The 25441-nt window shown below is 37.3% G+C and overlaps 1 protein-coding gene across 3 annotated transcripts; it reads left to right on the forward strand.

Annotated features, from left to right (window-relative positions):
- The first annotated feature begins 1083 nt into the window (after nt 1–1083).
- LOC116165478 (plasma membrane calcium-transporting ATPase 2) lies at nt 1084–24476 on the forward strand. Of its 3 annotated transcripts, XM_031479945.1 has the most exons (17): nt 1084–1332; nt 10755–10926; nt 12292–12489; nt 12556–12839; nt 12893–13103; nt 13541–13576; nt 13766–14163; nt 15078–15320; nt 15372–15613; nt 15661–16105; nt 16149–16343; nt 16392–16598; nt 16647–16845; nt 16904–17115; nt 18732–18883; nt 18943–19078; nt 21503–24476. In XM_031479945.1, the coding sequence occupies exons 2-17, from the start codon at nt 10770–10772 to the stop codon at nt 21830–21832; spliced, it is 3645 nt and encodes a 1214-aa protein (XP_031335805.1). In that variant the 5' UTR covers nt 1084–1332; nt 10755–10769; the 3' UTR covers nt 21833–24476. The 3 variants fall into 3 exon arrangements, with proteins under 3 accessions (XP_031335805.1, XP_031335806.1, XP_031335807.1); XM_031479946.1 differs by lacking the exons at nt 1084–1332; nt 10755–10926 and having other exon boundaries at nt 12356–12489; nt 12546–12839; XM_031479947.1 differs by lacking the exons at nt 1084–1332; nt 10755–10926; nt 12292–12489 and having other exon boundaries at nt 12708–12849.
- Nucleotides 24477–25441: the final 965 nt, after the last annotated feature.

The raw sequence follows: 25441 nt of genomic DNA on the forward strand, positions 1-25441 counted from the left end.
ATCGAAAGCCTTAGACAAATCGATCGTCAACGTTTTGCATTGCAGTATGGCATCTAGTGTCTGTACTGTGCCCAGTACGATAACCGGATTGATTGGTGTGGATAATCTGATTCACATTCATGTAGTCGGTGAATTGCGCCTTCACGATTTTCTCGAACACCTTATAGCACAGATGTTTAAATCTGTGCTTATAGCGGGAGGTGTACTTAATCGGTCCACTTTTCAAAGCTCAGGGTAAAGCTCCATAAATGGTGCATCGTGTGTTGCCTAGCCTTATTAAGGGGTAAGCATTCCCATAATTTTGTCTGTGGCATTAATGTTTTTCGAGGGTAATTAGTTAGTACATTATTTTAGGCTTAGGCGCCCCTTGGCGTAGGGGTAGGACTAGGGGGCCGTTGTTTTGTGGTTTTGTCGGTCCCGGTGCTTGTACAGGTTTCGCTTTCGACCGAGCCCCCTTAGTGTTTGTACTGTCTGATCCTCTGATCCATATTAGTCCCTGGGCCATGAGCAGGCGATGAATTAAAAGTTCACTTCCGCATAGTCCCGCATTCGAAGGTTGGGAAGGAGTTCCAGTAACGTTGGCTCTCCAATCAAGTTCATGGGATTACCACGCATCCTTCGGCCTGGATCTATTGGTAAATAGGCATCAAATTGCAACTCCAGATTAAAAAGTTCATATTTCCGTTAATATATCGTGAGACTTGGCGCAAAAAACACGCTTCTTCTATTTGGGATAACTAAACGTGAAATGTGGGTGCATATAGGAATTCCGAGGGATAGATATATGTATTGTGTAGGCCGGGCGGGAATAATCAACTCCAGAAGGAAGTACGCTCGCAAAAGAATATGGGGATGCGCGAATTCTTTTTGTATGCATACGTAAATACAAAGTAGGTCAATTTGAACGGCAGGTTTTTGTGTCTGGAATTTTTAATTAATAACGTTGTCAACATTTTAAAGATTCCGCGCGTCACCAGGACGCGACGAAACCTCTCGACTAAAGGCGTGGCAACACGAGGATGTCTACGAAATGATATTTGGTAATTTCCTGAGCTGAGCCATAGAGAAGATCCCCTCTTTTTCCCAGTTAATATGTCGCTTGCGTATGAATGAGGTAATAAGTTTCTCTGCAATGATTCAGTTTGATTTTCGTCAAGTAAATTGTCTCGGCTAAAGTTACGCGCGCGGTTCGCTATGCATGTGTGCTAATTGTGCCCGCTAGTGCTGTGTGAAGTTTCACTTCCACATGGTTCTTGTAAAATAAGCAACGTGTTTCAAGAAACTGTTTAATGCAATCAATTTTCCACAGTGCAAAGTTATTCGATTGGTCAGGTATGAACAAATAAAAATACATCCCGCTTTCTAAAATTAAATACGCCGGCTTAACAATTAACCGGTTTAGTTTACGTAGTTTGTATATCAAAAAGGAAGTTTCGGTTTTTGTCTAATTTTAGTTGACGCAAAAAGCTCCCGTTAGCCGGTCTAAAAATTACATTTTCCCTCCCTCTTTTCTTGATTTTCTTTCTCCAATCGCTGCCGTTTTTGCAACGTTTAATTTTACTCAATTATAAAAAATTAATTTGGTGCGTGTGAAGATTCCCTTGGAATGGCATGTAAAAATAACAGTGTCTAGCGAGTAGCGAGCACCAGGAAACGAAAATCGTTATCCAAAGAAATTTGTACTAAAATTAGTCAGCCACTGGTGCAGTATCCCACTAAAATTTGTACCAACAACAATTAAAGTTAATTGATTCTTAATTACACCCATGCTAAACAATCTGGTGGTGATAGGATGACCTTTTGTTATTACAAAAAATGGGAAAGAATTGATAACTTTATTTAAATGTCCAATTGTGTAACTAAACTAATCTTTATTTATTTATGTAATGATGATAGGGATGACTAAAGGCCGCCACAGACGCGCCGGTTCACTTCAGTCTTACTTTCGCAAATACAAGGCCGGTGGGTGACTAATAGACTTAATGAGCAATGTGATCCCGATAAAGTTTATCACGTCATAACACATTTTGGCTTTGGAATTGTGCCGGTAATCAGCGATTATGTCAACTTGACTGATATGTCTGACGTCATAGGTCACATATTCGACGAACCGGTTGGGACGCCAATTTTGGACGCCTTTTCACAGACGATGCACGTGTTTTACGGAATTTCGTGTAAATTTGGCAAGGGGGAGGCGAATTTTACACCAGTCGGAAGCACAGTTTATTTTTGACTTCACTGCCTACTTGACATGAAAAGACTTATTTGCTGAAAAATAATGCATTAATTAATAAGCCGTTAGGTCCAGGCCTTGTTTGATTTTGTTTACAGGATCCACAAGCCATTCTTCCAATGCACATAAAAGGACCCCCCCCCCTCTCCCGTTTTCAAAATTACATGTTTTGTACTTATCTGACGATTGGTATATTGTGAGGGCTGTAATTTGTGTGGTACTTGATTTCTTGTTTCTAAGCTCAACAAGCCACTCTTTGAATGCACATGAAAGTATAGCTCTTTTTTTTAAAAAAATACATTTTTTTTTAGAAAACTGACTATGTAATTGTAATTTTTGTGGTGGTACATCTAAAATTTTTTGCGAGATTTTTTGTTTCTTTGTTTGATTTTGTTTACAGGGTCCTTAAGCCACCTCTTAAATGTAATAATAGTTAATAGTTTCATTGTAATTGGTTTGGTACTTTTAACATTTTTGTTTCCTTGTTTGATTTTGTTTCCAGGATCCACAAACCACCCTCTCAGTGCACATAAAAGGATAACCTGCCCTCATGTTTTAAAAATTACAAGTTTTTTAAAATAAAAACTCGCTTTTTTATTTTACGATTTGTGGTACTTCAAAAATGTTTGTTTCCTTGTTTGATTTTGTTTACACGGTCTACAAGCCGCCACCCTCTAAATGCACATAAAGTAGGTACCTATAGCTAAGTATTTCATATTTTCAAAAATCCTTTTTTGTAACATTTCGATTATTGCCATTATTTTTTTGGTACTTAAACATTTTTATTTTATTGTTTCATTTTGTGTGCTGGATCAACAAGCCCCCTTTTCAGTGCACATTAAAGTATAGTCCCTCCCCGTTTTAAAACTAAAGTTAAGGTTTTTAAGATCTACGCGGTGGAAATTCTCGAGTGCTAAACCACTCAGCGATTTTAGTTTACAAGTGCGAGCAATTGTGGCGATTTTTGTAATTCTCCAGCAATTGTAGTGATTGCTCAGCAGGTGCAGCGATTGTCCAGCAATTGTGGAGATTTTTAAGCGATTTTAGCAATTGTCATTTTTTAAATTTCCAAGCGATTGCAGCAATTGTTCCTGCGATTGTAGAGTAATTGTTGATCGACCTCACGTCGAATTATAGGTTAATTCGAGGGTTACTTGCTCCCCCCCCCTACAAATCTGTCATCCATCCAGATTATTTTTTATCGTTTTAAGCAAGCGAAATATACTTAATTGCTACTATAAAATAAATGAATGAAGTTTGCATAAATTTTGGGTTCAGTTTTGAGTTTTTCGTGCGTAACTCGAGGCGCAACCTACCACGTGCCCAGCCATATTAGGGAGAAAGAGGTGCGTTCATTATAAATAAAATTATTTCATCAGTTCAAAAATAAGGAGTGCTGAGGGGAAAGGAAATCTTCGCTTGACTAGAATATAATCGATCTGGTACATTTGGCTATGACTTTGAGCTTTCTAGGTGTACCGCCTCCGTTGCTGATGATTAAACCATGTGTTGCATACCTACCACTAATTGGTGCTGCGTACAAAATTTCCTTCTTCCGAGCCTCCTTCATTCCTTTTGCCAAGCCCAAAAGGTCCCACTACAATGTCATGGTTCCCTTCTCCCACTACTCATGGTTCCCTTCTCCCACTACCGCATTCCAATCTCCCATTATACATAATGAAATTGTCTTCTCTCTTAACATCACGAATAACCTCATTATCGCAATCTCCCCTGGATATTCGATTTTGGGGGGCATTGTACAAAATCGCGCTTCATAATAGACCTCGTAATAGACATTTTGAAAAACTGTTTATTCTTGGAAAATCCCAGGATCTATATTCCGATACTTCCCGTTGCTTTCCACGTCCTATGCCGATGGTCTCTGAGGACTCGATCGACTTTAGGTTTTTTTTTCTAACCCCAAGATAGAGTGCCCTACCCACCATCCGCTCATTGGGGTTGGCACTTGATGGAGGGGTAACTTTTTATACCGAAAGTCCCTTGGTCGCCCGCCAATTCCTTGTTAATTAAAACACTTATAACTAACGTGTGTAAATTGACCTTGACACTTATATTACACAGGGTGTCCCAAATTGAGTAGGATAACATGGCTATCTTTGTTATTATTATACTTAGAGATTCGGTTAAATTAACAAAGTTGTGTAGTTCCTGATGCTGATGGATATTCCGATGCGATATTTAAAGAATTACTCGTTTCGTAGATAATTGGAAAAAAGTGAAAATCGACATTTTTAAAAAGTGCAAATATTTTAATAACCAAGAGAGCTATCGAAAAAAGTTTCAAATAAAAGTTGCTAGATTAGATGAGATAAATTCAATGGACGTAGACATTTTTTTTTAAACTGCGGTTCTCGATACTTCCTTATTTTGAATGGATGCCATATTGGATTTTTACGTTTCTCGATAGACAAAAAAATTACAAAACCACTGATACTAAAGACTTAGTATTTCATTTAGGAATCAACCTTGCATTTTTGCCTCGAAGTTTACAATGTATTTCTTATGGCAATAATTCCATGGCCGTGTCGATGTTGACTATGCGAGACAATAAAATCGATTTTTATGAAATTTTTTTGTATATTTGGTAGGTATAAGACGAGGTATAAGACAAGGTATAAGCTTATAGATCGTAGAGTATATTTCATACGGCTAGGTAATAATGTAGTTTGCCGGGTGTGCGAGGTAAGGCGGCGCAGCCGTCGGAAGCCAGCGTATGTCTCGTCCAAGAAAACGATATCCCAAGGGCGATAGGAAATCCGCGGGGTTTACTAGTATTTCATAAAAACGTCCAAGTTAGAAGAAAGTGGATCTATTGATGTTCTGAAGGTTAGTTAGGTCTACAGGGGAAAAAGACGTCCCATTCAAAATTGACACCCTAAAAACAATGTGATATGTTACATACTGAAAGTGGGTGGGGGACATGGTAGAGCTTATAATAGTTAGTAATAATAAAGTTTATTGTGCGTAAGTAATCAGCAAGAATTGCATATACTCGTCATAAACATTTCGAATTCTAGTCGTATTATCAAATTAAAATCGAAATTTTCATTCGAAAAGTAAAAGGCGTACGTGTTAAAAAGAATATTTTTAATCCAGCGATTAAATTGTTTAATCTTATTAAAGGGAGACGAACCTGCCTTTTTATTATTGCGGATGTTTTAATCATAATAAAAAGATTGTTAATTTGAAAATGTTCTTTTTTGCAAACCTCTAACATAATTGAGTAAATAAACATGGTAACGCCGGGCTTAACGAACGCAAAAAAATAATCTAATTATGTATCAATAAACTTTGGCAATTATTAGTTAAAATGTGAGTAATGTCAAAGTTCAAATTGCAATAAATGAACTGGGAATCTGTGGTTTAAATGATGATATCGCTTTATTAGTACAAATATCAAATTGGTAAACACTTTCTAATTTACCTATTAGCTCGCCTATTAGCATGCGAGTGAGTGTCAAATACATAAATCACTATACCTACATGTACAGGATGAGTCACGGTTAGGATACTTATCGAGTATAATAGAATTGCATTATGCGCTAAATAAAGCTGCAAAATAATGTTGAAAATGCAATGACTGCTTGTTTCCGTTCGTCCATTTGAGTTGTTATCGCATTTTGCACATGCGCAGGTTTCGAATTTAAATTTATCCGTGTTGAACGTTAGGCGCTTTAGCCAATCGCTTGAGTGCGACGCCTTTATCATTTCATGTAGCGACCACCCATGAAATGTCTTTTATTATCTAGTGAGAGCATTTTTCATTTATAAACATTTCTTATTGTAGTTTTGCTATTGGGTATCATCAATCAATAATTTTTTATACAGAGTTTGTAATGAAGGAGAATTTAATTAAGTTTAGCCACACTGAAAAGATTTGTAGTGTTGTTTGTGGGAAGAAAGAGAGGGGCGTTTGTTTTTGTTTGTATGTCGTTAACGGTAATTAAAGGCTTGGGTAATCTAAAACTACGACAGCGTACAACGCGTGTAGTAGTAAAATTGTTTTATACTTTGCTGGTAATTAGAGCTCTTACTTGGAAGCATTCTGGTGGAAATCTGAGGGAAATATTTATTTTTGTCATTCGAGAGTATAAACGTAACCTGATACCTTTTATAAGATGAAGTAAATACGGAAACTAGACAGAGAGTTTTGAGTTGTTTTCTTATTTTTGTTCCTAAAGTAGTTTATTAGGTAATAAGTTCAGGAAATTTCAGAATTTTATTTAATAAAACGCACTTCTAGCGTAACAAAACGCTACCGGCTGCATATGATGTCAAAAGTTTTCACAAAGTTTTTGTTAGCACTAACTGAAGGGTGCCTTAATAAATCGCCAGAGATATCAGCATCGGAATATCGTAGAACCGTCTACTGCCGTCATTAAATTCTATTATTGAGTTATTCCTGCATCGCTTAGTCCAAAAGGTGACATCATTATGCATCAATTTCGTTGCCAAAACGGACAAACGTATTGTCTCAACTTACGTGTACCTGTATTTAGAGCAAATCATGCATTCCTTAGTTCGAAAACACATCTGCTACATCAAAAATGCGTTTTAAGTTTAGCGATGGCACACACGACACTTTGAAAAATGTTTATATAAACTTGGACAGTATACATTTGAGTCACTTATTCATTTGTGCCATTAGAATGATTTGTTACTTGAAATACTTTCACCGAGGAGTAAAAGTCTATCTAAAGATGTAACTATTAAGGAAACGCTGGAAAATAGACATTAATTGTTATTACAAGGAAATGGAAGAAATATATGGATGTATATGAATTTGTAATGTAATTCTCCATTATTTTTGGGGTTCGTTGAGATTTGCTTTAATATATAATAAAGGACAATAAACAATTGTGGTTCCTTTTTTATATATTAAAGCGGATGTATATGAAGTTGAAATAAGCGAGGACGATTGAGGGACTACCAAGGAAGTAGAAGACAAGGGAGAGCGGGTGGTACACAATATTTCAGTTAGTGGTTTACCTTCGTCATGATCTTTAATCAAAATCGAAGTTGGTGTTAAGGATTGGAGATCTCAGCACAGCTGAAGTTTGGCTGAACACAAAGAGTCAAATTTGTGGAAGTCGAAGCACCCTGGAACTCACAGCAATACTCAACAGCATGGAGACTGGCAACTATCGTAGCAATACCAATAAGCGAAGGAGAACTTTTGACTCATTACCATACTGGAACAAAGGGCGAAACTCACTATATATCAAGCAGGATTTAGAAAAGGTTACAGCACAAGAGATCCTAAGCATCGACCAACTAATTAAAGAGGCATTCAAATACTCTACATGCTGTACTGTATGGAAGTATCATCATCATTTCAAAGGTAATCTCCCCACATTTATTAAAAACTTCCTGCGTAATCGAGACATTTAAGTAAAGATCAAATATAAAACGCCAGCAGAATGGAATCTCTCACGGATCCGTACTAAATGGCACCTTATTTGCCATAAGTAGCAATAAATAACATAACGGATGGGATCCTTCGATCCTTGCCAAACCATTGTTGTACGTAGATGCATTATTCCTGTTGGTAGAATCGTAAAACAGGTATCACAAAGCATTCAAAAAGATATTGAAGTACCAACTGAAGAAGCTATCAAAGCCGCGGATTCCACTTCTCGTCCAAGAAGACAAAATGCAGGCATTCGATCTAAAGAACGAAACTATACCATATGTCTCAGAATTCAAAATCTTGGCTAGACTGGAAACTCACTTGGCTAAAACATACAAAACGTAGTCACTAAATGTAGTTGAACCCGTGTTAAAATACTGTGCGGGTATACATGTGGAGCCCATAAGGACACATGGACAAAAGTAGTAAATGCCTTTATAGGAAGTCAACAAATCCTGTGCAAAAAATTGCACAGTCCAAAGAGCAGGTCCACAAATAAAAATTATTGTCATTGCGAAAGAAGTGTGTGTACAGAACCTGGGAAACGCTAAAAAAGCAATGAAGCAGAGTTGGACTGGGTCAAGCATAGAGTGACCCGGTGACCCAGTTCGTTTACTGACCCGGTGACCCAGTTGACCCGGTGACCCAGCTTGACCCGGTGACCCAGCTTGACCCAGTGATCCAGTTTGACCCAGTGACCCAGCTTGACCCGGTGACCCAGCTTGACCCAGTGACCCATCTTGACCCAGCTTTACTCAGTGACCCGTCTTGACCCGGTGGCTCAGTAATTAAATTATTGTTAGGTATCATCCAAAACAATTTCAAGTAACTTTTAATTTTAAAAAAAACTTTCTCAATAATATTCGGCAACAAGCACTTAGCCCAATTTCATTCAAGAGAACTAATACCTACAAAAATCAAATGCATTTGTTTATAGTTTGTAGTCAATGAAAGTATTTAGAGAAAAGATTTATTTGGATTAAGCTAACTAGTAGAAAAAAATTAAATGTGAATGAACACCTGTAAGCAAACTGGTAAGCCCTGAAGCAAAGAAATAACATTATTCTAATACAATTCGGGACATGGAAAGTTTTTTACGGCAGTATTAAAGCAAACATCACAGAAATGACAGTTGTCAAGCAATCGAGTATTATTTTCAACAAACCAGCACTTCATTTATTTCATAATCTGTACACTTGAACCGAGGGCACTGACTTAACTGCGTTATTCGATCAAACTAGGTGACTGGGTCGAATTGGCTCCCCGGGTGAAATTGGGTCGCTGGGTCAAGTTGGGTCACTGGGTCAAACTGGGTCACTGGGTCTAACTGAAAAGAGTATGACGTGACCCAGTGACCCAGTTTAATTTAGTGACCCAGTTGACCCAGTAACCCAGTCCAACTCTGCAATGAAGAAAGCTGCACTATCAGAAACATCTGAGGAAATCGAGGGTATGACATTACAAGATGTATTAACGCAAATCAAGGAAGAGTGGAAAACTAAATGGCTAACGAATCAATCGCACTTGCGACAAATCTTGGTCGACGAAGCTTATGACATTATAGTGAAAATTGAGAAAAAGATGGCATAACATACATCAGTGCATTATCCGAGGCATTATCAGACAAGAAGAATGCTAAAAACGTCATAAATTGTACTTAGGAAGGTTACCTATCTTCCGAAATATAGAAATAAACGCGCTAATGACCTAAGCAGTTGGCACGCATTACTTAATTAAAAAAAATAATAAATTGTCTTTTATTGCATAAAATATACAGGGTGTAGCACCTAAGATCCCTCGGAGCATAACTCCTTTATTTTGTACACAATTACCGTCGCCATATTTCTAAAATAATTTTGATCGCCAGGGGCTTGCTGTATTCCAGTGGCGTATCAAACTTGCATTTTTTTTAATGGAACGCTCCATATTTCATTACTGATTTGGAATGTACTTGAAAAATACTTATTTTTTTTATATACTTATACCCCTAGCTTTAACGATTTCGCTGTTATAACTTTTTCTCGTCAAAATTTGACAGTTCTTCGAATTTTGTTTAGAGAAACTAAATCGCGCAGGCGGCTAATTTTTGAATTGAGGCACAGGCAAGACCTCTTTCATAGTCACATAATTTTTTTAGGTACTTTACAAGAAAAATTTAATTTTTGATTCACCTTCGCCAAAAGTCATATTTTTCAAAAATTTCAAATGGCACCCCCCTAAACAAATTATACCTCTGGGTAGCCAAAACTACAAATTTTCTACTGATGCAAAGAAAACCACACATTCCATAAGAAAATTTCAGAGAAAAACCAGTCGCCAATTTGTAAAAAAAACCTTATTTTCCAAATCTAAATGTGCCATGATGAAACAAAAGAGGTTCAATTCTCATAATTAACAGTCGGCAGTGTATGATTGTTTTTAATCAACGTTGCAAAAATGTCTCCAACTCAAGCAGAAAAGGTTAATATCTCGGTTAATATAGTATTTATTCTTAGAGACTGTTACCGGCATTCCATTAAAAAAAAGTTTGATACGCCACTGGAATACAGCACGCCCCTGGTGATCAAAAATATTTTAGAAATATAGCAACGGTAATTGTGTACAATTTTGCTGTAAGACTTTTTTCGGTATCTTTTATGTTAAACGAATTATGATCCGAGGAAACTTAGGTGCTACACCCTGTATACAAAAAAAAAATAGAGAAAAAAATAATGTTGTTACATTCAAAGGGACACATTCAGATGGGGTACATGGTACATTCTTCCTAAATTTCAATTAACTAACAACAAGGTGGAATGAAACTAACTACACAATGATGTGAAACGTATGAGAATGACAATTGATAAAAAACGAAGGAAATATAGCAAATATTTTACAACTTTGATTGTATAAAAATATATTAGAATCAAGTCAGCGCAATTTATCTCAATTAAGTTGAAGAATAGTAGAGAACTTTTATGGTATCGTGTGGCACACTTACGTTTTATCCTAATGCATGTTTGGAAATAGTGTCTTATACGATGCCGATTGACATATGTTTTATATTGTACGAAGTTGACAATAAATGCTCATGACTCTATTTTTTTCCAGATCTAGCTACGAGAGATGGCTACGATAGACGGCCGGCCCGCGCAATATGGAATTACCTTAAAACAGTTACGTGACCTTATGGAACATCGAGGTCGCGAAGGTGTAAATAGAATAAATGAATTAGGAGGAGTACAAGAAATATGTAAGAAATTGTATACATCACCTAGTGAAGGTAAATAGTTCTATATTGTTTGCATGTGCCTGGTCTAGTTTAAAAGTAGAGTACCTAGATAGCTGCTCTTTAAGCACAGAAGAAAGAAAGTGTATTAGGGAGCTTATTGGTTGTGGTGATTTTTGATGATTTTTTTGAGTGCGCTAAGGTCACATGGCTGAAGCACTAACAAAAATATACGCGTCTACTCCTTATACCATGCGAGTTGCTGTAGGTGTAACTCAAATTATAATGTCATCCACATTTAGAAATATCTATTGAGCAGATACCCTGATCTTCCATAAATGACCTCTAATCGGCTTGTATAGACGAACCATACACAGTGTGTATGAATTCGGTGTGCAAAAAGAATCACTTTGTGCAGGGTATTTGGTACAAAATTGCTACCCAAACCAAGTAAACCAAAAATGTTGATTTTTTTATATCTGGTGATTTTCAACAGGAAAATAACGAATCTAGTTTCGTCTCACGTACAACTTGAAATACCTAGGTGATAAACTCATAACCCTTGGATGCAAATAGAACTGACATGCCTATAATATAAGAGGTTTTAGTCAAAAGACAATCAAAAAGATTTTCGTGTTAAACGTTGGCATCTGTGGTATAACTCCAAACCGAGTTATTTTGACGCTGACTTTTTTATTTTGTGAATTAGCTACAAATTTTGAATTATTTCACTCGAAATTAAATCATTAGCACCCTATGGAAAAACTGATTAAAGTGGAGCTTATAGCGTTGAGTCACTCAGCACTTAACAGCCATCCGACTTGTGATCCCCTAGTAGATGAAAGGTACGCCTAACTAGATGGAATTGCGCTTTCGTTTTCTGGTACCTATCTCGTTTTTTGTGGACGGTTTATTTGTCTGCTAATTAATTTTTTTTTAAATTTTATGCAGAGGACACGATTTCAAGGTCAAACATAAGATAAACTCAGTGGTTTTTTTTGGGTATTTTTAAATGTTAAATACCTTCGAGTTTCAAAAAATATCTGTGAAGTAACTTACCCAACCTCATATAGACTTAGAAAAAAATCCTGTGTGTCCAAAACTGGATTTGAACTTTGGTTATAGCTGATTACAGCAAGGAAACCAGCATTACAAGAACAATTACAATGGATTTCTTTAAATACACCTCTCCCTCCCCATTTTTTGCACTTGAGCGTATTTAGTTTATGTATTCAGCTTTTCACTGTCAGTATATACACTTTCTTTATTCTGGAGAGAAAATCATCTTTGAAGAATATGGGTCATATTTTTAGATCTTTATGAAAGATGCGTTTTCTTTCGGAGTAGTCATGGTAGTGGAGTATGTGACTTACGCGCGATGATCACGACTTTGATACATATATGTCTTTTGCCGTTTAGGACTTAGTGGTTCTCAAGTAGATTTAGAACACAGAAGAGAAACGTTTGGTTCTAATTCAATTCCTCCGAAACCACCGAAAACCTTTCTACAATTAGTATGGGAAGCATTACAGGATATAACACTTATTATATTACAAATAGCTGCCGCAGTGTCACTTGGTCTTTCATTCTATCAACCGCCACCCGCAGAAGATGTTCGTGAGTATTATTAAACCTTAAATATAAATATATAAGCAAAAATTTGTATCGTGGAGAACTTTACAGATTTCGATGACGATGAAACAAGTCACGGTTGGATTGAGGGTCTTGCCATTTTAATATCAGTTGTTGTAGTAGTCTTAGTAACGGGTTTCAATGACTACACGAAAGAGAGACAATTTAGAGGTCTTCAGGGCCGTATTGAAGGAGAACACAAATTTTCTGTGATCCGACAGGGCGAAGTCAAACAAATTGCAGTTAACGATATTGTTGTAGGTGACATATGTCAAATTAAATATGGCGATCTTCTTCCTGCTGACGGTATCCTGATTCAGTCGAATGACTTGAAGGTAGTAACAGGTAAGTTGCGGCGTTTTCTCGAGAAATACGAAGAGGTTTTCAGGTGGACGAATCGTCGCTTACCGGCGAGTCCGATCACGTCAAGAAAGGTGAATCTTACGATCCGATGGTCCTGTCAGGGACTCACGTAATGGAGGGTTCCGGGAAGATGTTGGTCGCCGCCGTAGGAGTCAATTCGCAAGCAGGTATCATCTTCACGTTACTAGGCGCCGCCGTTGATCAACAGGAAGCCGAATTGAAAAAAATGAAGAAAGGTATGTTCATGTAGCTATGTGGTGCATGGTTTGCCCATGTGTTTTGATCTTTGTACCTATTCTGAATTTAGGACCGCTCTTTTAAAACTCACTATTATAGATTGTAGCGGTCTTTTAGATGCCTTGTACTTTATGTCATTTTTAATGTTAGTGCACATTATTTGTGTCATAATTAATACCCCAGACCCATACTTAAATATGATTGCTGACAACACATACCATGTTACTATAATTCTGTACATTTAGTTTGCAGCCAGGCTGCTCTAGTGATGCTCGATGCAGTTTTTATTATGTCAATCCTGTGATTTCATTACAAACTGACTTTGATTCCAAAATTGCATCGTGAATTTCTGGTTTTATTTATATTTTACCCATGCCAGGACTTGGGAGTGTTTTGAGATTGCTAATGTTCTCCTTTTGCATGTGTTTTTGTACAGAAGCTAAAAAGCAGCGGAAGAAGAAAAGTCTTACAGGTAAATCTTTTTATATTATACATTCCTTACTTTCTGTTTAACCAATTACATTTTATTTACTTTTGACATATCACCGAGTTACTAACACTTTGTTAGAAACATTTTATTAAAAAAAATATTAAAAAACGAAACGCATGTCTTTGTACTGAACTGAAAATTATTGTTTCACATAAAATTGTGTGTCTGTAGGGGACGAAGAAGCTGCAGTAACCGGCAATAGTCATATGAATTCGCCAGCACCTGTTTCTAATAAGCATGAACCATTGCCAGAAGCTGGAGAAAATCATGTAACTTCTACATCGACAGCTTCCGAGGGTCACAAGAAAGAAAAATCTGTTTTACAAGCTAAACTTACAAAATTAGCTATACAAATTGGTTATGCAGGTTCTACTATAGCAGTTCTAACCGTTGTTATACTCATTATTAATTTCTGTATCAAAACATTTGTTGCCCATAATAATCCATGGAAAAGCTCATATATTAACAACATGGTTCGTTATTTGATCATTGGTGTTACTGTACTGGTTGTTGCTGTTCCAGAAGGTTTGCCGCTGGCAGTCACTTTATCTTTGGCTTATAGTGTCAAGGTAAGGTATAGCAAATTTGCACGATTTTTAACGTTATTAAAACATGGGCGTTACTTTTTTTTTAAATAAGCCAACCTAAACAAATTTAACTAACTAAACAATCATATGCCTTATTTGTGAACTCAAAAATCAATAAGTTATAATAATTACTCTTTGGTCAATGTTCCCGTAACACTAGAATTTATGGAAGTAATCCACTATAAAATAATCTCCTTTTTCGAGATTCTCAAAAACACCGTTAATCACAATTAGACTTCGAAGGAACACGCCAAACGTCCCCACTTACGCAGAAATAACGCGCACATCATAAAACGCCTGCATCTTCTAACAGCGATAAAAACTCCTGCGTTAATTAAATTTGGTCCGATAAAAACTACTTACCGCAAACGACCAGATGTGCCTAAAAGTTCACGTTTTACAATTTACAAAAGCGATCAGATTTAAACAAAAATTGCAATTACAAACAATTCCATAAGGAAAAACAACACTGAGACACAAATTCAAATCATGTGCTTGTTTTGTAAATAAACCACCAAATTCACACTTAATAAATTGAAAAATTTTCATATACAGGGTGTCCTGTCATTACTTTTGGTGTTTAGATCAAAATAGTGTGTAATTTCTGCTTAACTACGTCGCCGTGGACGAAAAGCTCATCTGATCTTATACAAGAAGTTTTGGCTCTCATTTTTCAATATTAATATACATTAAAGCTAAGGCCGTTCTTAGGCAGATGTGCGATCTGCAACACTAGCATCCCACACTAGGTTGCAACCGTTCCAGACAGGAAAATCGTTTATTGACTTTTGAGATTCAGTAATAAAAAATGCGAGTTATGGTCTGAACTAACCGCCATTAACGCGCTACCGCTTATTATTGAAAACACATTTCAACATTCCATCTTTCTCTTTTAGAAAATGATGAAAGACAACAATTTAGTAAGGCATTTGGACGCCTGCGAAACCATGGGCAACGCAACTGCTATTTGTTCCGACAAAACGGGTACATTAACAACTAATCGAATGACTGTTGTGCAGTCTTATATATGTGAACAATTGTGTAAAACAATGCCCAAGTTTTCGGATATACCCGCTCACGTTGGGAATTTAATAGTACAGGGAATATCAATCAACTCCGCGTATACATCGCGAATAATGGCAAGTCCTTTTCTTTGCTTGGAAATGTTTTCTAAGGATTTAAAATTATAGCCTGGGGAGGACCCTTCGCAATTGCCAAAACAAGTTGGCAACAAGACTGAATGTGCTTTGTTAGGTTTTGTGCTAGGCTTACAAAAAAGTTATCAAACAGTTCGCGATGACCAACCAGAGGAAACCTTCACTCGCGTTTATACGTTTAATTCCGTAAGGAAATCTATGAGCACTGTGATTCCTCGACAAGGAGGCGGGTTTCGATTATTTACAAAGGGTGCTTCTGAAATGATTTTAAACAAGTAAGTATTCATTTCTTAACCTACACATTTTACTTGAACGGTTATAGGTGTGCCTTTATTTATGGTCACGATGGCCGGTTGGAAAAGTTTACTAGGGATATGCAAGAGCGGTTGCTACGGCAAGTCATTGAACCAATGGCTTGTGACGGTTTACGTACCATTTCTATCGCTTTCCGTGATTTTGTGCCTGGCAAAGCTGAAATTAATCAAGTACACATAGATAACGAACCAAATTGGGACGACGAAGCTAATATGGTATCAAATTTAACCTGCTTGTGTGTTGTTGGAATTGAAGATCCCGTTCGCCCTGAAGTACCAGATGCAATAAGAAAGTGTCAAAAGGCCGGTATTACTGTCAGAATGGTTACGGGTGATAATATTAACACTGCACGATCCATCGCTACCAAATGTGGTATCATAAAACCTAATGAAGATTTTCTGATTCTCGAAGGTAAAGAGTTTAACCGAAGAATCCGTGATAGTACTGGAGAGGTATGAGGTTGTCATGGTAGCACATTGCTTGATTGTGCCGTAGGTACAACAACACCTTCTCGATAAAGTCTGGCCTAAACTACGTGTACTGGCACGATCCTCACCTACTGATAAATACACTTTAGTCAAAGGAATTATTGATAGCAAGCTAAGTGAACAAAGAGAAGTTGTTGCGGTAACAGGTGATGGCACTAATGATGGTCCCGCTTTGAAGAAAGCCGACGTTGGATTTGCTATGGTGATGATAACTTTGAAAACTTTTGAGAATAATATTTTTGTTTTTTAGGGAATTGCTGGCACTGATGTTGCAAAGGAGGCATCTGATATTATTTTAACGGACGATAATTTTAGTAGTATTGTTAAAGCGGTTATGTGGGGAAGAAATGTTTATGACAGTATAGCGAAATTTTTACAGTTTCAACTTACTGTAAATGTTGTAGCTGTTGTTGTAGCTTTTATTGGTGCCTGTACTGTTCAAGACAGTCCCTTGAAGGTAAAATTTGGTACAGCTTTGCAGTCTGTTAAAACATTGTTTTCCTAGGCTGTGCAAATGTTGTGGGTAAATTTAATTATGGACACTTTAGCATCTTTGGCTTTAGCTACCGAATTTCCGACGTCGGATTTATTACTTAGAAAGCCCTATGGGAGAACCAAACCCCTTATATCGAGGACCATGATGAAAAATATCCTTGGTCAGGCTATATATCAATTAACTGTAATATTTGCTTTGTTATTTGTAGGTCAGTATATCAATATTCCTACTAATACTGTCGTTATTTGAATATTTTTAATCCGTAGGAGATAAATTATTAAACATTGAACCCGGTAGAGACGCCGAAATTGGATCTGGACCTACGCAACATTTTACTGTTATATTTAACTCGTTTGTATTAATGACATTATTTAACGAATTTAACGCCAGGAAGATTCATGGTCAACGGAATATCTTTGAAGGGGTATTTACGAACCCCATCTTTTATTCAATATGGATCGGCACATGTGCATCGCAGGTAAGCACGAACTTTTAGGATAACATTCGGCATTTGCTTGTGTAATGGTATTTCTTCCTTTGTAATTTTGAACAGGTTTAATTATCCATTAGTTGCACTCCATAAAATGTACTCAATTTGCCCTGATTAATTTCCCATTGTTCAAAGTACTTTTTTCAAGTCTGGAATTCGAACCTAATATAGAAGTAGCGTAGGTACTTTGTTTTCTCTAAGTCAGCGCTAAGAATCCTTTTGCTGTGTGTTAGCAATGAGAAGAGTGATGTGCATGAGCTTATGTGAAGGTATTGCAAGGTAAGACAAAATACGAAACAAATGTACAAGGTGCAATAAATTTTGTAAAGTAGCACCTTTTTGCATTTTTAGCACTTGCATCGCCATATTAAGGTTTCATCTAGCCCTGTGTTGGGTTTGAGTGTTTTGAGTTAAAGTTGTTGTAAGTGCAAGAGCCAACTCTGATTCCTATACATTTCACTGACTTTGAAAATTGGAGGTGTTCTTGGAATAGCAGGGGAGTTCGAAGACTCTCTACCTTTCTTCTTCGTGTGAAGAGAACTAACTCTGTTTTTGTCTGGTTGATGGACAAGGAGTGTTTCCTACACCAATCTTCCATTACTCTAAGAGCTGATCAGCAGCCTCAAATTGTCCGGTTATATGGATATGTCATCTGCATACCCCTAGCCACTGTCATTGAGGCGACAGAGGAGTTTGGTTACAGTTACGTTCCACAGAAATGATGATAGCACTCCACCCCACTGCTCTGAGATAAGTCCATCCAGCCTCGTATGACTTTCGTTACGGGGTATAGTACTGTGGTGGCTCCGGGAAAGCGGGCATCTCTCAGTACTTCGGCTGCCTCTAAGAGGTTGTCCATGTAGGAATCATTCTCTCATCTGAGGCTAGCTGGGATTATAATATGAATCTTTTGTTAGAATTTTATTTAGGCGAGATGCAGAGGAGGTAGATCCTATGGAGCTGCAAAAACTCTTCCATGCCTTCCTTCTAATATCCTTATATAGCCTTAGGTTTCTCTTATAGGTCTCCCAAACGGCTATGGCTTTGTTCTTCTTTACCTTATTGAACAGTTTGCCCGATTCGTGATATCGTTACAAATTTAAGAAAATATTCCAAATTCATAAACGAGGAGCAATAAGGTTATTAGATTTGTTAATTATTGTGGGCACCTGTATAGTTGGGTGTATTTTATCACAATCGGAATGCGGGATGGTCATTACGATTTTGCGCATTTGTAGGTTTAATTTAACTTCGACTCCTCATGCACCGCACATACCAAGTGAGAATATATACATGTACAGAGCATGCTAAGGATAATTTCTTTGAAGGAATTTCAAAGGAATAACTAAAGGAACAAATTATAGATTGTGGAATTGTTATATTAATACATTTTAATAATTTCTGTATTGCATTAATTTTGTAGCTTGTAGGAAAATATAGTTATTATTTTCCCGTCGTAGTCCTGTGCATATAAACTCATTCAAAATTATTTGTTTCCAACTAATTGTAAGTTGTGTACTATTTTCAATTGCTCACACTTCGGTACGAAATACCATTACACATGTAAGCGAGTCTTTACTTCTATTCATTACTTTTTTTTCAAGATTCTAATTATACAATATGGAAAAATGGCGTTTGCAACGAAAAGCTTGACCCTGGACCAGTGGCTTTGGTGCCTATTTTTTGGAGTGGGTACTTTGCTTTGGGGTCAGCTCGTCACGACAGTGCCCACTAGAAAAATACCGAAAATATTATCGTACGTTTTCAAAACTAATTCTTGCGGCTTGCTTTAACGCGGCGCGTTTTTTTTTCTAGATGGGGCCGAGGGCATCCCGAAGAGTATACAGAGGCGATCGCGATAGGCGAGGAGAAGTTCGATGTGGACTCCGACAAGAAACCTAGGGCGGGACAAATTCTTTGGATCCGAGGTTTAACTAGATTGCAAACACAGGTAAGTGTGTGCATTGTGTACATATAAATGTGAACCACGCGACTGTACCAATAACCGCGTTGGGCATGTGCCATGGAACCCATAGCGGTCGGTGCATTATCAAACCGTATGTTTAGGAGTGATTGATGAACAGAGCTCAGTTAAATAGGAGTTATTAGGTAGTTAGAGATCGTCAGTTGAGGCTTCCTGCCATCCTTTTCCTCTTACCCGATCAGAATTGTGGTAGTTTGTTTGAAAGCATGATATAAATTGATGCTTGGTTGTATAATTGATTTAATGAAATTAATTAAACGCTCCGATCCCGCTTTAACTGTTTGTCTTTTTTGTAGCTTAGATTCTGTTTTGTTTTTATTTGAAGTATATTTTCGTTAACAATCCGTGTGGTACCTTTAACTACACATAATACATACTACTTTGAGAAGTTAGTTATTTCTAGTAAGTGTACCTACCACAGAAATTTGTTTAAACAATTATTACATGACCATTAACCTTTTGGTCCGCAGTGGATATACACCTGTTCTTGTCAAATGTGTCAATCCTTTGTTTTTCATATATACACAAGTTGGTGATATTTTAAATTGTACTAGCATTTGCTTGCCTAAAAACTAACATCCTGGTGTGGTTTGTAGCAATTTCGTAAGATATGTTTAATTTTGACGTACTCCACTGTACCTATAGTTAACACCTTGTATAACATGGCATGCTTTCTAATTATTTCACCACTAAACACTGCGGTGCATTACGTAGTTTGATAGCATTTATCCAACGGTTCACGTAGTTAACGCCACTAGCCGATAGTTGCTGCATGTACGTACATCGTTCGATCCATTGAGCCCCGAGTTGGCTGTGTTGTCTCAGGTTGCACTATACACCCACGCCCACAGATTTCTCACTTTTATTCCAGGTTCTGCCTCTTGTTTGCTCCTTTTAATGTTTGTCAGTGTTGCAAGACAATCTTCTCTCTATTAGTTTATCAAAATTTTCCAAGTAACGATCAATACGGAATCCAAAATGTGCTAATAATTGCAATAACAATTTTATCCACCTAATTTTTAATTAATTTAATTCGCCTGTATGGGCCCAATCCTGTTCAATAAATTTGGTATACTTTTATCTTTAGGACTACCTAGTAAATATTGTATTATTTTGCCGTCTTAAGAACAGAGCTGTATCAATGCGGCCGAAGCTGAGATTAAAGTATCATTTTATTTTTTCTACAAAAGAGCAAAGAAATCTAGATACAAAACCATTAGAACAAAATACACAGTTTTACAGTAATATTTTATTGACAAAATTAAATGTTACTGTTTTACTTAACGAAATTGCGGTCCAAACAGAAAATCATATACTCTACTGCAGATACAAGTATTCTCAGGGGCCGATTTTGTTAGAAAATGTGTTTTTTGTGGATACAGCATTTGTTCTTAGCACAGCAGCAGTGGAAAATAAACATTTCTAGTCTCTTCTGCTTTGGTGACTGAAATACCTATATCAATAATTAAATGAGACTATTTTACAGGGAATATTGGTGGGCATGGTTGTGTATTAACAAAAGATCTTTCACAAATATAAATGTGATATTTACTAGTTAATCGTAAAGATAGAATAAGTTGAGCTTAAAACGTATTAGTTGGAGGTTAATTGTATAAACTTGGGATTGCAGTTAGTAGCATATCACTACCATTCCCTTTAGCACAAACCAACAGCCAAAATTGGGATTATTGCAATCTATGCTGTTCCGATGTTGGTTATTTAATTGTGATTTATTTGGTAGCCGGCCGAACCGATGAAAGAAACTGAGGTATAGGAACGCTGTGGGTGTCTCAAGCAACCCCTGTTGCAGTATAAACAAGTACGTAGCTTGTAGTAGGGCTTTGGCTAATGCAATTATTGGGATGCGTTAATGCTACTCGTATATTGCACTTTGATATTAGCTGTGTAGAGTCACCCTCCATCCCCTTCGACCATGTTGCTGCTAGTTCTTCGTAGCAGTAGTACATTTGAGTGCCTCGTTGCGACAACACAGCCAAGTGGATTTCGAAACGGAAACTCTTACCGTGTTGAGAATTTTCTGATCTGGTCGTATTATGGTAATAACTTCATATGGTGTGTTGGGCGCTTACATCAAGTTCGCTTGCTCTATTATTACCCTCAGCTTTTCGAAGTGACTGCGTGCGGTGCGCTTGCCACACTGGCTACTAACTTATATTTACTAACATTAATGTAGTTTGAATAATTCGAATTTGTTTTAAATTATCACCACACTATAATAAATAGGACGTGAATGTCCGCTGCCATTTGCTGCAGGTACACCGCAAGTAAGCGGATGTGCACGTAGCACGCATGGTGAGCAAGGCGTGTGCATGGTGTGTATATGCATGCTGATCCCGGCCTCATAAGTACCCTGCTTCCCTGTGTTTGCAGCTGCGAGTAATCAGGGCTTTCAAGTCTACCTTGGAGGATCTGGAGGAGCGTCGCTCGGTACATAGTTTACACAGTTTGCGCAGCTCGCGAAGTCACACTGGCCCCTGGCCTTCGCGTCCTCTATCAGACATCACTTATATCGATGAGGATCCCACTGCCAACAAATTGTCGCCGCAACAACTGAAGACAGATCGCGCCGACTACACCGGAGCAGGAAACCGGCTGCTATCTCCTCACAATCTGAGGCCCCCACCTTTTAATCCGCAGTTAGCACCTTCCGCACCTGCCAACTCTGAGCTGCTCAAGTCCGTGCATGAGACTCGCATATAGTGCCAGTCATGCCCGGTATTATTACACCGTGGCGAGCAGTGCATGTCGCTCGTTATTAGTGCCACTAGTGCCACCCTGCCGTAGTAACCCTGACCTTTCGATAAGCCTCTTCCTCTACCAAAAGCTTAGAGCACTTAGTAGAAGACTTTCACTTGACCAAATCTGACTATTTTGTATTACTTTTGTACATAATATCTCGTCATACACTTGTAGAATAGTTGTATGTATAGCATTTTAGATAGCCTTAGAACCTCTCAGGTTAGTGGTGATGGAGACATTTTTTTTTGTTCAAATTTCCGACGCATGCACACAAATTGAGACAATGTATTGTGTGAAATGCCAATGTTATAGTTTTGTTCGTATTCTCTACAAGTGAAACAAAAACCACGTAGGCATTAGATTAGGTACGAATATGACCACAACTTAGTTTAAATGGGAAATCGAATTTAATCGTAAAACAGGGACGCGTCAATTTATTAGGCCGACATATTTTTCGAACAAATTTGACCGATCTTATAGAAATTTAACCATTTTTTAGATTCTAGGTGTAGCAAATACGAACAATTCTACTAGGTACAAAGCTACAACAGCCAACATATACTCGTTTAGCCCAGGAATAATAGCCTCAGACCCGGACATTGGAGGGGATAAGCTGAAAATTAAAATTCAATGGTACAGAATATGGGACAAAAATCCTCACAAATTTAGATGATGCACGCTCTATTATCAAAATATATGTAAAATGGACATTTTAATAGTTTTTCTTTTTTGCCTAAAGCCAAACCCAGTTAAAATGTTCTGACTCAGATATTTTTTGTAGTACACAGAATTCTGGGCGAAAAAGTTTGGAACTCCCGGAGAAGCTTTGTGATAAGCACGGCTATGCACATGGCTCAAACTGTTGGTTGTGGAGAGTTAAATTTTCTATTTCCTGTTTTTGGATTAATTTCCAAGAACGCAAAAGATTAAACAAAATCCCTGTAGTGACACATGAAAAATGGGAAAAATGGGGTTTTCAAATACTTCTTCTCCCATATTATGTACCGCATTGGGAGCTTATATCCGATTTTCAGCTGATCCTCTTTCATAGTCGGCGCACTAAAATCAGTTTTTAATGTACATGAGCCAGAACTTTTAACGAGATCTGCTTAATTCAAAATGAATAAATGAAGCAAAATTACTAAAATGCATACCTATTTTCAATGTGGATTTTTTCCCATACTCTACTGCATCCGATTTTTACCCTATCCGCTCTTATGTTTGTGTGTAAAAATATGTATTCCAATATTCCTGGGTTAGTTGTGCTACCAAACAAAATTGAGTGATTTTGCAAGCCAATCAATCAAACCAAGCCACTTTCCCGCATTTAACAGAATACTTCGTGTTTATATAATTCATTTTCGTTCTTAATTTATTTTTGGTTTCAGCGTTACCTATCGTTACTATGTTATTATTATTTTTTTTTAATTATATCTAATGGCAAATAGCGGTGTAAAAGTATTTAACGCTCTGTTCTTGATACTCGGCACTGAGCCATGCGTGGATACACGTTTCGAGCAATCGTGTGTCTGTTGATTGTAACACTTAAGACTCTTATTTACAGCACTGATGGATAAATGCGTGTGTACGTGTTCATATTCTCGTTGCAATTAATTTTTATTACGTACACGTGCAAGTGTTTCATCTTTGAGGTGCAATGGTAAGAAAATTTATTGTTACCATTGGCCGAGCTCTTCTTAATTTTTACTTAGTAGTTATCTAATCTGTCTCATTCTGTGCACTATCTATTGTATGTGTCTTTCACTGTCTATCAAACCACTCTTAACGTTACCCTTTACTCTTGAAGGTGATAGGTGGTGAATTGCAAGAGCGTTTGATTCCAGTTCCGTACAGCAAGAGCTCCACTGACCAAGCTGTAAGCCGCTTTCCTACTTCTTTTCTGTCCGCTACGTGTTCGTGTGCTCGCTCGTTCGCTCTTGTTGGTGTGTGTTGATCACTGCTTCCACATTGTGTAGAGGCACCGGCTTACTTTTTTTCTTTGATTATTTACCGCCTTCTCAATATTGAAGCAGTGCGATAATAACGTTTTTTATTGTTTTGTGGATTAGTTTTTTTCGTGTTCCTTCGTCTGATGCCCGATTAGGCTCTGACTTACGTTTTGCATGCGCATGATTCTTATTCTTAGCTCACAGATGCATATGATCGCTCAAAACGACTGCTCGGCCGATTACTAGATGTCGATTCATTTTTCGAGAAAGAATTTATTTTTTTATTTTGTTTTTTATTTTGTTTTAAGTAATTAAATTTCTAACTAACAATTATTAAAGAAAAAGATTCGTGAAAACAATTGCAAAAAAAAAACGTTTAGCTTTGGTTGTGAATTTGAAACTCTTTTGTAGCCGAATGCCCGGGTGCTCTATCATGACTGTTGCGCTTACGAGTAAAAACGGCCTCGTTGCATAGTTAGTTTGTTTGTTAAATTATTGTAGAGGCTTCCATTTATTTACATAAATTTAAAATTTTACTCAAAATATATGATTGTTACTTGTATATCTTGACGAAGTGTACTTAGATATGTTTTTATTTTAATATACTAACAGATTGCTGTTTTAAATGAAACTTTTCAATAAAATCATTAAAAGAATGAATTTTTATTTTAAATATATACTGCAAGGTTGTGTTATTACGTTTAACCTTTTTATGTGTTAAGTAATATTTTTATATTGTTTTGTGTGTTTACTAATACCCACATATACATACATACAGGTGGGGCAAAATCACGTAAGCAAAGTAACCAATGTCTCTGGTAAAGACTGTATGTATTTGAACATTGTTATTCATGTGTGTTAAGTGGTGCTCAGACAGTTCTAAAACTGTATTGTTTTGGTTTGTGAAACTTTGCAAGTTCAATGTTTTAATTCCATAACACTCGGTATTGTATTGTAATATCTGACTGCTTGCTACCAGTGTCAAATGATTATTATCCAGTCAAGTGGCAGTGCGGCCGCTTGTAGATAATAAACTTTTCAATATTTGTGTTGGTGGAGATTCATTTGTAGCTTCTGCGATGATAACCAGTGAATGTAAAGCTTAAGCCTGACTTGGAATTTCCAATACACGGCATGTACAATGGCTCAACACAAATACATTTTGCTCTGGCAGTACTGCAAGTCAATTTGAACTGCCTCCGTATCACGTGTATGTATGATTGTATGCCGCCACAAGCTATCCGTGGCATGTATGTACATAAATATAAATATTGATTGCATGTTTGTTAAATGTTGAAACTTGGGCCCTCACATTTCTGTTTCGGAAATTGTAATAAGTTACAACACTGTTACAGAACACTCTCATTCTCTACCGCTATTGCCACGCTACATGTAACACCGACAAGTAATGCACGTATTGGAACGCAATGTCTGGGCCCAAGTATGGCTCTGTACTGATCTTTGGGCTGTGCTAACTGCTCGCCATCTTCCCGGGAATGTTCTTATTTTAATTCTCCCTGTTTTGTTGTTTCTTGTTTATTTCAGATCCGAGTAGTTAATGCTTTCCGTCAGGGCCTTGATGCTCGGTATGGCGAACACAGCAATACTTCCCTAGCCGAAG

The sequence above is a fragment of the Photinus pyralis genome, unplaced genomic scaffold, assembly GCF_008802855.1.
Source record: "Photinus pyralis isolate 1611_PpyrPB1 unplaced genomic scaffold, Ppyr1.3 Ppyr1.4_LG3a, whole genome shotgun sequence".
In the NCBI taxonomy this organism is placed as follows: Eukaryota; Metazoa; Arthropoda; class Insecta; order Coleoptera; family Lampyridae; genus Photinus; species Photinus pyralis.